Source organism: Mobula hypostoma, chromosome 4 (genome assembly GCF_963921235.1).
Source record: "Mobula hypostoma chromosome 4, sMobHyp1.1, whole genome shotgun sequence".
Lineage (NCBI taxonomy): Eukaryota > Metazoa > Chordata > Chondrichthyes > Myliobatiformes > Myliobatidae > Mobula > Mobula hypostoma.
The window spans coordinates 2505941-2519343 of NC_086100.1; the positions used below are offsets into that span (position 1 = coordinate 2505941).

Sequence of the window (13403 nt, forward strand, 5' to 3'; positions counted from 1 at the left end):
TAATGGAGGTCGGGTTTGAGGACGTGATTGTTTTAAGTTGTTTAAAACTACTTGATACCGTTGCATGGTGGTTTTTTTGGGGGTTTTTTTCTTCTCTTTATTGATATGTATGGAAAATTAGTATACTATTATATTATCTTGCTATTTTATATCTAAACTGCACTGTTTGTACTAATTTTTTTTGTGTATTAATATCTCTTGTAAATTTATATCGCAACGGTGTATTAGTTTCTACATGGTTTACCTTTTGTGTACTAATTCAATAAAAAGATTTAAAAAGAAAGAACTTTTGCTACTTAGGAAGCTGGGTAACATCAGATGGCAGGTGCGACATGGACATCAAAAGAAGAATAGGGATGGCAAAAGACACCTTTACGAAAATGAAGAGTATACTGACCAATACTAAACTAGGCATGACAACCCGCCTCAGAGTACTGAAATGTTACGTTTATCCAGTTATGTTACATGGATCAGAATGTTGGACAATACCTAGTAACATGAGGAAACGAATTGAAGCAGCAGAGATGTGGTTTTTGAGGAGGATACAAAGAATATCATGGACGAAACGAATATCTAACGAGGATGTTATGAACAGAGCAAACACAAAAAGAGAAATAATGTATGAGATCATGAAAAGGCAACGTAATTTCATTGGACATGTGATTAGGAAAGAGGTGTTAGAATGCAGGGTAATTATGGGAAAGATTGAAGGGAAGAAAGCAAGAGGAAGGCAAAGACAAATGATGATGGAGACAGCAGCCAGAGAACTGGAAATGAATACCAATGAATTGATCCACTTGACCCGAAACAGGAGTGTGTGGGCCACGGCAGTCAAAGCTCAAACTGGGCACGGCACCTGATGATGATGATGATAGTTTTAAAAAAAAATTATTATGTATTGCAATGTACTGATGCCACAAAACAAGAAATTTAACAACAAATGTCAGTGATGATAAATCACAAACAAGAAAATCTGCAAATGCTGGAAATCTGAGCAACACACACACAAAATGCTGGATAAACTCAGCAAGCCAGGCAGCTTCTATGGAAAAGAGTACAGTTGACGTTTCAGGCCGAGACAAAAAAGATGAGTCAGAGTTAGAAGGTGGAGGGAGGGAAGAGAGAATCACAAGGTGATAGGTGAAACCGGGAGAGGGAGGGGCGAAGTACAGAGCTGGGAAGTTGATTGGTGAAAGAGATACAGGGCTGGAGAAGGGGGAGGGGATCAGGTGGGAGAGTACAGAAGCCATAGGAAAAAGAAAAGTGGGAGGAGCACCAGAGGGAGGTGATGGGCAGGTAAGGAGGTGAGAGAAGGGAATGGGGAATGGTGAATTTCGGGGGGGGGGGGCATTACCGGGAGTTAGGCATTAATATTGAAGTAGTAAAATGGATTCAGCAGTGGCTGGATGGGAGACGCCAGAGACTAGTAGTGGATAACTGTTTGTCAGGTTGGAGGCCGGTGATGAGTGGTGTGCCTCTGGGTCCAATATTGTTTATCATATACATTAATGATCTGGATGATGGGGTGGTAAATTGGATTGGTAAGTATGCAGATGTTACTAAGATAGGTGGCGTTGTGGATAATGAAGTAGGTTTTCAAAGCTTGCAGAGAGATTTAGGCCAGTTAGAACAGTGGGCTGAAAGATGGCAGATGGAGTTTAATGTGAGGTGCTACATTTTGGTAGGACTAATCAAAATAGGACATACATGGTAAATGGTAGGGTATTGAAGAATGCAGTAGAACAGAGGGAAATAGGAATAATGGTGCATAGTTCCCTGAAGGTGGAATCTCACGTGGATAGGGTGGTGAAGAAAGCTTTTGGTATGCTGGCCTTTATAAATCAGAGCATTGAGTATAGGAGTTGGGATGTAATGTTAAAATTGTACAAGGCATTGGTGAGGCCAAATTTGAAGTACAGGTGTCCCCCGCTTTTCGAACATTCGCTTTATGAAACCTCACTGGTACGAAAGACCTACATTGGTACACTGTTTTCGCTTTCAGAAGGTGTTTTCACTGTTACGAAGAAAGGCAGCATGCGAAAAAATCAGCGCGCGATAAAAGGCAGCGCGCACCCCGAGCAGCCGCTCTGCCCTGGATTCAGAACGGCATTGCTTAAACACGAGCCTGTGAGCAGCCATTTGCAAGATGAGTTCTAAGGTGTTGGAAAAGCCTGAAAGAGCTCATAATGGTGTTACACGTAGCGTAAAACTAGACATAATTAAGCGTTTCGATCATGGTGAATGAAGCAAGGACAAAGTGAGTTTGGCTTGTGGAAGCTGACGAAGGTGATGTTGAAGAGGTTTTGGCATCCCATGACCAAGAACTGATAGATGAAGAGCTGATGCAATTGGAAGAGGAAAGGATAACAATTGAAACCGAATGCAGTAGCAAAAGTGAAGTCATCCAGGAACTGAATGTGAAGCAACTGCGTGAGATTTTCGCTGCAATGATAAAGTACGACTTTAATTTTGAAAGGGTACGTAGGTTTATGGGATATTTGCAAGATGGTGTGCGTGCTTACAAAGAACTGTGTGATAGAAAAATGCTCGAGGCTCAGCAGTCAAACAAGCCTTCCACATCAGCCACAGCAGACGACGAACCTTGACCTTCGACATCGAGGCAGGCAGCCATAGGAGAAGATGAGCTGCCTGCCCTGATTGACGATGAGATGACACCCCCGTGTCCCATCACCCCAACCCCCGGGCCCCGGACAGATACCGGACTGATTCGTGGAGAATGCAGCGGTAGCCAGGAGGCACACAGCACACTAAGAAAAAAGCCGAAATAAACTTGATTAAGTGCTGCCTAGCACGTAATTGTCGGCCCAGATCAGTGCCGAAGCAATTGGCAATCTCCTCTGATCTGCGCTGATATTTACATGCCAGGCAGCACCTAATTAATTAACATGTTTATTTTGGCTTTTTTCTTAAAGATGTGCTGTGTGTCTCCCGGCTACCGCTGGACCCCTGCATGCTTCGCGGCAACGTATCAGTCGGCGGCCTGGAGGGTGGGGGCCACTATACCACCCCAACCTGCGACGACTCAGTCTAACACACCATCATCAGTGTGCTCGATATCTTCCCAATTTCCGTAAGTGATACTACACTGTACATACATTATTTCTACTTTATATAGGCTGTGTATTTTTACGTGTTATTTGGTAGATTTGGCAGCTTCATAGTTTAAAGGTTACTGGAGAGCGCGTTTATGCCAACAGCGCTTGCGTGAGATTTTCTGCTGAGAGCACTTGCGTGGGATTTTCGCTACGGAGATCTGTGCAGGCAATCGTTGTAGAGAAGTATTTCTACTTTATATAGGCTGTGTATTTATCATACAATTCCTGCTTTTACTATATGTTACTGTTATTTTAGGTTTTATGTGTTATTTGGCATGATTTGGTAGGTTATTTTTGGGTCTGCGAACGCTCAGAAAATGTTCCCATATTAATAAATGGTAGTTGCTTCTTCGTTTTACGACATGTCGGCTTATGAACCGTTTCATAGGAATGCTCTACCTTCGGATGATGGGGGATACCTGTATTGTGTACAGTTCTGGTCACCGAATTATAGGAAAGATGTCAACAAAATAGAGACAGTAGAGAGAAGATTTACTACAATGTTACCTGGGTTTCAGCACCTAAGTTACGGAGAAAGGTTGAACAAGTTGGGTTTTTATTCTTTGGAGCGTAGAAGGTTGAGGGGGGACTTGATAGAGGTACTTAAAATTATGAGGGGGATAGATAGAGTTGACGTGGATAGGCTTTTTCCATTGAGAGTAAGGGAGATTCAAACAGGTCTTATGTGTGTCAGGGGTACGTTAGAGGTGTATTGGACAGGGGTGTAGAGACAGTAAGGTAGAAGGGCTGAAATGTGTGTACCTCAATGCAAGAAACATCAGGAACAAAGGTGATGAACTGAGAGCTTGGATACATACATGAAATTATGATGTAGTGGCCATTACAGAGACTTGTCTGGCATCAGGGCAGGAATGGATTCTCAATATTCCTGGATTTCAGTGCTTTAAAAGGGATAGAGAGGGCGAAAAAAGGGGAGGAGGGGTGGCATTACTGGTCAGGGATACTATTACAGCTACAGAAAGGGTGGGTAATGTAGCAGGATCCTCTTTTGAGTCAATATGGGTGGAAGTCAGGAACAGGAAGGGAGCAGTTACGCTACTGGGGGTATTCTATAGGCCCCCTGGTAGCAGCAGAGATACAGAGGAGCAGATTGGGAGGCAGATTTTGGAAAGGTGCAAAAATAACAGGGTTGTTATCATGGGTGACTTTAACTGCCCTAATATTGATTGGTACCTGATTAGTTCCAAGGGTTTAGATGGGGCAGAATTTGTTAAGTGTGTCCAGGATGGATTCCTGTCACAGTATGTGGACAGGCCGACCAGGGGGAATGCCATACTAGATCTAGTACTAGATAATGAACCGGGTCAGAGCACAGATCTCTCAGTGGGTGAGCATCTGGGGGACAGTGACCACTGCTCCCTGGCCTTTATAATTATCATGGAAAAGGATAGAATCAAAGAGGACAGGAAAATTTTTAATTGGGGAAAGGCAAATTATGAGGCTATAAGGCTAGAACTTGCGGGTATGAATTGGGATGATGTTTTTGCAGGGAAATGTACTATGGACATGTGGTCGATGTTTAGAGATCTCTTGCAAGATGTTAGGGATAAATTTGTCCCGGTGAGGAAGATAAAGAATGGTAGGGTGAAGGAACCATGGGTGACAAGTGAGGTGGAAAATCTAGTCAGGAGGAAGAAGGCAGCATACATGAGGTTTAGGAAGCAAGGATCAGTTGGGTCTATTGAGGAATATAGGGAAGCAAGAAAGGAGCTTAAGAAGGAGCTGAGAAGAGCAAGAAAGGGGCATGAGAAGGCCTTGGCGAGTAGGGTAAAGGAAAACCCCAAGGCATTCTTCAATTATGTGAAGAAAAAAAGGATGACAGGAGTGAAGGTAGGACCGATTAGAGATAAAGGTGGGAAGATGTGCCTGGAGGCTGTGGAAGTGAGCGAGGTCCTCAATGAATACTTCTCTTCGGTATTCACCAATGAGAGGGAACTTGATGATGGTGAGGACAATTTGAGTGAGGTTGATGTTCTGGAGCATGCTGATTTTAAGGCAGAGGAGGTGTTGGAGTTGTTAAAATACATTAGGACAGATAAGTCCCTGGGGCTTGACGGAATATTCCCCAGGCTGCTCCACGAGGCGAGAGAAGAGATTGCTGAGCCTCTGGCTAGGATCTTTATGTCCTCGTTGTCCATGGGAATGGTACCGGAGGATTGGAGGGAGGCGAATGTTGTTCCCTTGTTCAAAAAAGGTAGTACGGATAGTCCGGGTAATTATAGACCACTGAACCTTACGTCTGTGGTGGGAAAGCTGTTGGAAAAGATTCTTAGAGATAGGATCTATAGGCATTTAGAGAATCATGGTCTGATCAGGGACAGTCAGCATGGCTTTATGAAGATCGTGTCTAACAAGCCTGATAGAGTTCTTTGAGGTGGTGACCAGGCATATAGATGAGGGTAGTGCAGTGGATGTGATCTATATGGATTTTAGTAAGGCATTTGACAAGGTTCCACACGGTAGGCTTTTTCAAAAAGTTAGAAGGCATGGGATCCAGGGAAGTTTGGCCTGGTGGATTCAGAATTAGCTTGCCTGCAGAAGGCAGAGGGTGGTAGTGGAGGGAGCACATTCAGATTGGAGGATTGTGACTAGTGGTGTCCCACAAGGATCTGTTCTGGGACCTCTATTTTTCGTGATTTTTATTAACGACCTGGATGTGGGGGTAGAAGGGTGGGTTGGCAAGTTTGCAGACAACACAAAGGTTGGTGGTGTTGTAGATAGTGTAGAGGATTGTCAAAGATTGCAGAGAGACATTGATAGGATGCAGAAGTGGGCTGAGAAGTGGCAGATGGAGTTCAACCCGGAGAAGTGTGAGGTGGTACACTTTGGAAGGACAAACTCCAAGGCAGAGTACAAAGTAAATGGCAGGATACTTGGTAGTGTGGAGGAGCAGAGGGATCTCGGGGTACATGTCCACAGATCCCTGAAAGTTGCCTCACAGGTGGATAGGGTAGTTAAGAAAACTTATGGGGTGTTAGCTTTCATAAGTCGAAGGATAGAGTTTAAGAGTCGCAATGTAATGATGCAGCTCTATAAAACTCTGGTTAGGCCACACTTGGAGTACTGTGTCCAGTTCTCGTCACCTCACTATAGGAAGGATGTGGAAGCATTGGAAAGGGTACAGAGGAGATTTACCAGGATGCTGCCTGGTTTAGAAAGTATGCATTATGATCAGAGATTAAGGGAGCTAGGGCTTTACTCTTGGAGAGAAGGAGGATGAGAGGAGACATGATAGAGGTGTACAAGATATTAAGAGGAATAGATAGAGTGGATAGCCAGCGCCTCTTCCCCAGGGCACCACTGCTCAATACAAGAGGACATGGCTTTAAGGTAAGGGGTAGGAAGTTCAAGGGGAATATTAGAGGAAGGTTTTTTACTCAGAGAGTGGTTGGTGCATGGAATGCTCTGCCTGAGTCAGTGGTGGAGGCAGATAAACTAGTGAAGTTTAAGAGACTACTAGACAGGTATATGGAGGAATCTAAGATGGGGTCTTATATGGGAGGCAGGGTTTGAGGGTCAGCACAACATTGTGGGCCGAAGGGCCTGTACTGTGCTGTACTATTCTATGTGTTAGACAGGGATGTGTTAGACAGGGGTGTGTTAGAGATGTATTGGACAGGGATGTGTTAGACAGGGTTGTGTTGGACAGGAATGGGTTCAACTGGGAATAGTTGGACGGGTATGTCAGGCGGGGATGTGTTGGAAAGGAATGAGTTGGACAGGGATGGGTTCAACTGGGAATAGTCGGACAGGAATGAGTTGGACACAGAAGGGTTCAACTGGGAATAGTCAGATAAGGATGTGTTGGATAGGGATGGGTTCAACTGGGAATAGTCAGACAGGGATGGGTTGGACACGGAAGGGTTCAACTGGGAATAGTCGGATAAGGATGTGTTGGACAGGAATGGGTTCAACTGGGAATAGTCGGACAGGGATGTGTCGGACAGGGATATGTTGGATAGTGATGTTTTCGCCAGCAATGTTTTTGACTGGGAATGTGTGCGTTGGAAAATGATGTGTTGAAGAGTGATGTGCAGGGCAGCGACATGTTGGAGAGTGATGTGTTGGACAACTGGGTATTGGACAGGGATGTGTTTGACAGATGTGTTGAACAGGGCTATATTGGGCAATGTTGTGTTGGACTGGAATTTGTTGGACAGGGATGTGTTGGACAGGATGGTGCTGGAAAGTGATGTGTTGGCAATGATGTGTTTGACAGGGATGTGTTGGATGGGATGTGTTGCAGGGATATGTTGGTCAACAATGTGTTGCCAGTGTGTGTTTGACAGGGATGTGTGTGTAGGAAAGTGATGTGTTGAAGAGTGATGTGTAAGACAGCGACATGTTAGACAGGGATGTGTTGGACAGGGATATGTTGTAACAGTGAAGTGTTGGACAGGATGGTGTTGGAAAATGATGTGTTGGACAGAGATTATGCTGAGCAATTATGTATTTTGACAGTGATGTGTTTGAAAGGGATGTGTTGGAGAGCCATGTTTTGCCAGTGTGTGTTTGACAGGGTATGTGTGTTGAAAAGTGTTGTGTTGGGCAGCGATCTGTTGGACACTGATGTTTTGGATAGGAATGTGTTGGATGGGTATATGTTGGACAGGCATGCTGTTGGAAGGTAATGTGTTGGTCAGGGACTTATTGGACAGCAAAGTATTGGAGGGGGATGTGTTGGACATCGAAGTGTTGGATGTGGATGTATTAGACAGTAATGTGTTGGACAGACAGGTGCTGTGCCTGATGTGTTGGGCAGGGATGTTTTGGAGAGCAATTTGTTGGACAGGGATGTGTTGGAGAGTGATTTGTTGGGCAGGGATGTGTTGGACAGGGATTTGTTGCATATCGAAGTATTGGACATGGTTGTGTTGGATAGGGATGTGTTCGATAAGGATGTGTTTTCCAGGGATGTATTGAAGAGCAATGTGTTGGACAGGGAAGTATTGGAGAGTGATGTGTTGGACTGTGATCTGTTGGGCAGCAATGTGTTGGACAGTGATGTGTGGGATAAGGAGTAGTTCAACAGGGGTGTGTTCGGCAGCGCTGTGTTGGACACTGATGTGTTGGACTGGCACGTGTTGGACAGGGTCATGTTTGGCAGTGATGTGTTGGGTAGGGATGTGTTGAATGGGCATGTGTTGGACAGGGATGTGTTCGGCACTGATGTATTGGATAGAGGAGTTTTCCACAGTGATATGTTGGAGAGAGATGTGTTGGACAGGGATGTGTTGGGTAGGGATGTGTTTGGACAGGAATGTGTTAGACAGGGATGTGTTTGGATGGGGCTGTGTTGGATGGGAATGTGTTGGACAGGGATGTGTTGGGTAGGGATGTGTTGCACAGTTTGGATACTTGGTGTCCAGTGGTCCTGTCTGTCACAGGGAAAGTACTATATATTTATTGTTTTTTCACAGGCCAGTTTTGAATGTTCAGCCAATTGACCTGACCTTCAGCGATGAGCCACACGAGGGGATGCCAGAGAATCGGATCGAGATTAGCATGGATGTGGTGCGCATGCAGGATATGGACCCTTTGGACCCCAAATGGGTGAGTACGTTTACGGCAGATTCACTGCTGTTATAGAGTTGATGGTTTCCCTAACTCTAGTTTCTTTGGTTACACTCTTAACAACAGGGGAGCAGTGGGAGTAGTTTTGCAGTGCTTATGTAAGAACAAATAGTGCTGCGTTGAAGGCGGTCCAATGTGGTGATGTTCTGTGGTGATGTGATATGATGTGACGATGTGATGATGTGATGTAATGATATGAAATCATATGATGTGATGATTGATGTGATGCGATGTTTTAATGTAATGTGATGACATGATGTGATGCGATGATGTGATGACATGATGTGATGCGATGATGTGAAGAGATGATGTGATGACATGATGTGATGGCATGATGTGATGATGTATTTCAAGTGGAGGGCAAACCAAGGACCTGAGAAAAAAGATGAGGGGAGAAAAGAAGCAATGGGGTTGCTCTGAAAAGTAAGTAGACTCAGTGGTCTCCTATGTTGTGAGACAATGTGGAAGCACAGGCTGGTGTGGGGTGAGGGTTAAAGGATAGGTGACAAACTGTGAGGGAAAGCACAAAATTCAAAAGCAACTTGCACAAAATGCTGGAGGAGCTCAGCACTTCCATAGATGCTGCCTGACATGCCGTGTTCCTCCAGTATTTTGTGTATATTTGCTCTGGATTACAGCATCTGGAGAATCTTTGTTCTTACAGAATTCAAAAGGGTGTGAAATGCTTATGCAAGAAATAGCAGATTCTTCTCCTTTCCTCTCCAGTCCTGATGAAGGATCTTGGCCCGAAATATTGACTGTTTATGCCTCTGTGTAGATGCTGCCTGTCCTGCTGAACTCTCCAGCATTTTGTGTGTGTTGCTGTAGTTGACAGGGTATTTTGGAAAACGTAAAGTTGTTAGTGCGATGGATTCACATCAGATGGAGTATGGGAAGACAATGTTGAAAGGTAAGTTATCAAATATTGATGGATGAAAGAATGCCCTTACCCTGGGACTTGGCATGTGGGAAGTTAATTAGCATGTATTTATTGGTGTTCATTTCAAGGCTTCTAAGAAAGAGGATGTGCTGGAGCTTTAGAAAGCATCAAGTTGGATAAGTCACTGGGACTGGATGAGATGTACCCCAGGCTACTGTGGGAGGCGAGGAAGGAGATTGCTGAGCCTCTGGTGCCAATCTTTGCATCATCAATGAGGATGGTAGAGGTTCCGGAGGATTGGAGGGTTGCGTATGTTGTTCCCTTATTCAAGAAAGGGAGTAGAAATAGCCCAGGAAATTATAGACCAATGAGTCTTATTTCAGTGGTTGGTAAGCTGATGGAGAAGATCCTGAGAAGCAGGATTTATGAACATTTGGAGAGGCATAATATGATTAGGAATAGTCAGTATGGCTTTGTCAAAGGCAGGTCGTGCCTTACGAGCCTGATTGACTAAACACATTGATGAAGGTAGAGCAGTAGATGTAGTGTATATGGATTTCAGCAAGGCATTTGATAAGGTACCCCATGCAAGGCTTGTTGAGAAAGTAAGGAGGCATGGGATCCAAGGGGACATTGTTTTGTGGATCCAGAACTGGCTTGCTCACAGAAGGCAAAGAGTGTTGTAGACTGGTCATATTCTGCATGGAGGTCGGTGACCAGTGGAGTGCCTCAGGGATCTGTTCTGGGACCCTTACTCTGCGTGATTTTTATAAATGACCTGCTGATGACACAAAGGTTGGAGGTGTTGTGGATAGTGTGGAGGGCTGTCAGAGGTTACCGCGGGATATTGATTGGCTGCAAAACTGGGCTGAAATGTGACAGATGGAGTTCAATCTAGATAAGTGAGAGGTGGTTCATTTTAGTAAGTCAAATACGATGGTAGAATATAGTATTTTTGTTAGACTCTTGACAGTGTGGAGTATCAGAAGGATCTTGGGGTCTGAGTCTGTAGAACACTCAAAGCTGCTGTGCAGGTTGACTGTGTGGTTAAGAAGGCATAGGGTGTATTGGCCTTCATCAATCGTGGGATTGTGTTTAGGAGCCGAGAGGTAATGTTGCAGCTATATAGGACCCTGGTCAGACCCCACTCGGAGTACTGTGCTCAGTTCTGGTCACCTCAGTACAGGAAGGATGTAGAAACCATAGAAAGGATGCAGAGGAGATTTACAAGGATGTTCCCTGGACTGGGGAGCATGCCTTATGAGAGTAGGTTGAGTGAACTTTTCTCCTTGGAGCAACGGAGGATGGGAGGTGACCTGGTAGAGGTATATAAGATGATGAGAGGCGTTGATCGTGTGGATAGTCAAAGGCTTTTTCCCAGGGCTGAAATGGATTACAGTTTTAAGGTGCTTGGAAGTGGGTACAGAGGAGATGTCAGGGGTCAGGTTTTTACGCAGAGAGTGGTGAGTGCGTGGAATGGGCTACTGGCGACAGTGGTGGAGGCAGATACGATAGGGTCTTTTAAGAGACTCCTGGACAGGTTAGAAAAATAGAAGGCTATGGATAACCCTAGATAATTTCTAAAGTAGGTACACGTTCGGCACAGCATTGTGGGCTGAAGGGCTTGTATTGTGCTGCAGGTTTTCTATGTTTCTAAGGCATTGATTAGACTCACTTTATTTATCACATGTACATCGAAACATACAGCGAAATACATCGTTTGCATCTGCGTCCAACACAGTCCGAAGGTGTGGTGGGGGCAGCCTGTATGTGTCGCAATCTTCCAGAGCCAACATAACATGCCTGTAACTTCCAACGTTATTGTCATCTGACTGTACATATACAACCAAACGAAACAAAGTTCCTCTGGAGCACAGTGTACCCGCACAACATATATCACACACAGCACAGACCAAAATATTATACTCATAAAATAAAATATAACTTAAATTGCACGTAGTAAAGCACAGCACAGATGCACAGGAACTGCTCGGTGTCCTCGGACAAGACCTCAGTGGTGGCAAGGTATTCATCAATCTGACAGCCTGAGGGAAGGGGCTGTTCCCAGTCTGACAGTCCTAATCCTTATTCTCCTGAACCTCCTTCCTGATGGTAGTGGGTCAAAAAGATAGTGGGATGGGTGGTAGGGATTCTTAACAATACTTTAGGCCCCTCGTCTGCAAGGCTCCCAGTAAATGTCATAAATAATGAAGGATAATATAAACTTACTAGCCCGAACCCGTACATCTGTGTAATGTGAGAGAAACCAAGCACCTGGGGTCATAGGGAGAACATATTTATTCTGGTCCTGGCTGCTGGCACTCTGAAGTGTTACACTAGCTGTTATGCTGCTGTATAGAAGCAAAAAGGTAAGGAATTCTTGCTACACTTGATGGGATATTTTTGGTTTTAATGTTTAAGCTAAGGTATTTGTGACTTGGAGTCAGCTGGGTAGAAATTCTCTCAAGTCTTTTCTGCAATGAGTAGGTGGGTCATAAGACACAATACTGAATAAAACTGGAATGAGGTGATTTTATTGAGCCACATAAAATTCTGAAAGAGTTAGTTATTGGATTGATTCAGAAATGGTTTTTGCTTTTCTTAGATTCGTGAAACTGGAGCATTTACATATAGTCCCCTGATAAGAGTTCTGCTGTTAAGACCAAGAAGGGAAGCAGTTTCTTTTGCATACAGGTCATCCCAGGTTAATAAACACAAGAGATTCTGCAGATGCTGGAGATCTGGAGTAACACACACAAAATGCTGGAGGAACTCAGCAAGTCAGGCAGCATCTGTAGAAGTGAATAAACAGTTGTTGTTTTGGGTTGAGATCCTTCATCAGATGTGGAGAGGAAAGGGGTCTTTCATAAACTCCATGTACCTATCTGAGACCCCATTGTATCCGCCTCCACCACCGTTGCTGGCAGTGCATTACACACACATACACCACTCTCTGTGTGAAAAACTTACCTCTGACATTCCCCTTGTACCTACTTCCAAGCACCTTAAAACTATGCCCCTTGTGTTAGCCTTCTTAACAACAGTCAACCTGCACAGCAGCTTTGACTGTCCTGTAGACATAGACCCCAAGATCTTGCTGATCCTCCACACTGCCAAGAGTCATACCACTAATATTATATACTGTCTTCAAATTTGACCAACTAAGATGAATCACTCCACACTTATCTGGGTTGAACTCCATCTGCCACTTCTCAGCCTAGCCTGTATCCTATTGATGTCACGTTGTCATCTCTGACAACACTCTAGACCATCCGCAACACCCCCAACCTTTGTGTCATCTTGGAGTCCTGTTCTGGCTTCTGATCCATGCGCTTTGATGTCATTAGACCAAACTGATATTCCATGTTTCAGAGTGATACAACTGGTCTAAGCTGAACACAGTATGAATGTGGAAAGGTCAGATGCGAAAGTGCTGCCAGATTAAACTGCCTTCCCCCTTCTGCCATCTACACAGAGTGCTGTCACAGGAAAGTAGCATCCATTATCAAAGAACCCCACCATCCAGGCCAAGCTCTCTCCTCACTGCTGCTATCAGGAAGGAAGTACAGGAGCCTCAGGACCCACACCACCTGGTTCAGGAATAGTCATTACCCCTGAACCAGAGGGGATAACTTCACTCGCCCCGCAAATGAACTGTTCTCATAATCAATGGACACACTTTCAAGGAACCTTCATCTGATGTCCTGAATATTTATTGCTTGTTTATAGAAACATAGAAAATAGGTGCAGGAGTAGGCCATTCAACCCTTCGAGCCTGCACCACCATTCAGTATGATCGTGGCTGATCATCC

The 13403-nt window shown here is 44.5% G+C and overlaps 1 protein-coding gene across 5 annotated transcripts in view; it reads left to right on the plus strand.

The window, feature by feature from the left end:
- Window positions 1-13403, plus strand: part of tp63 (tumor protein p63) — a 444822-nt gene that overhangs the window by 175822 nt on the left and 255597 nt on the right. For all 5 annotated transcript variants that reach the window (XM_063045240.1, XM_063045241.1, XM_063045242.1 and 2 more), the window contains exon 3: window positions 8558-8690. In XM_063045240.1, the coding sequence (XP_062901310.1) occupies window positions 8558-8690 (133 nt within the window). The remainder of the gene's footprint in view (window positions 1-8557; window positions 8691-13403) is intronic.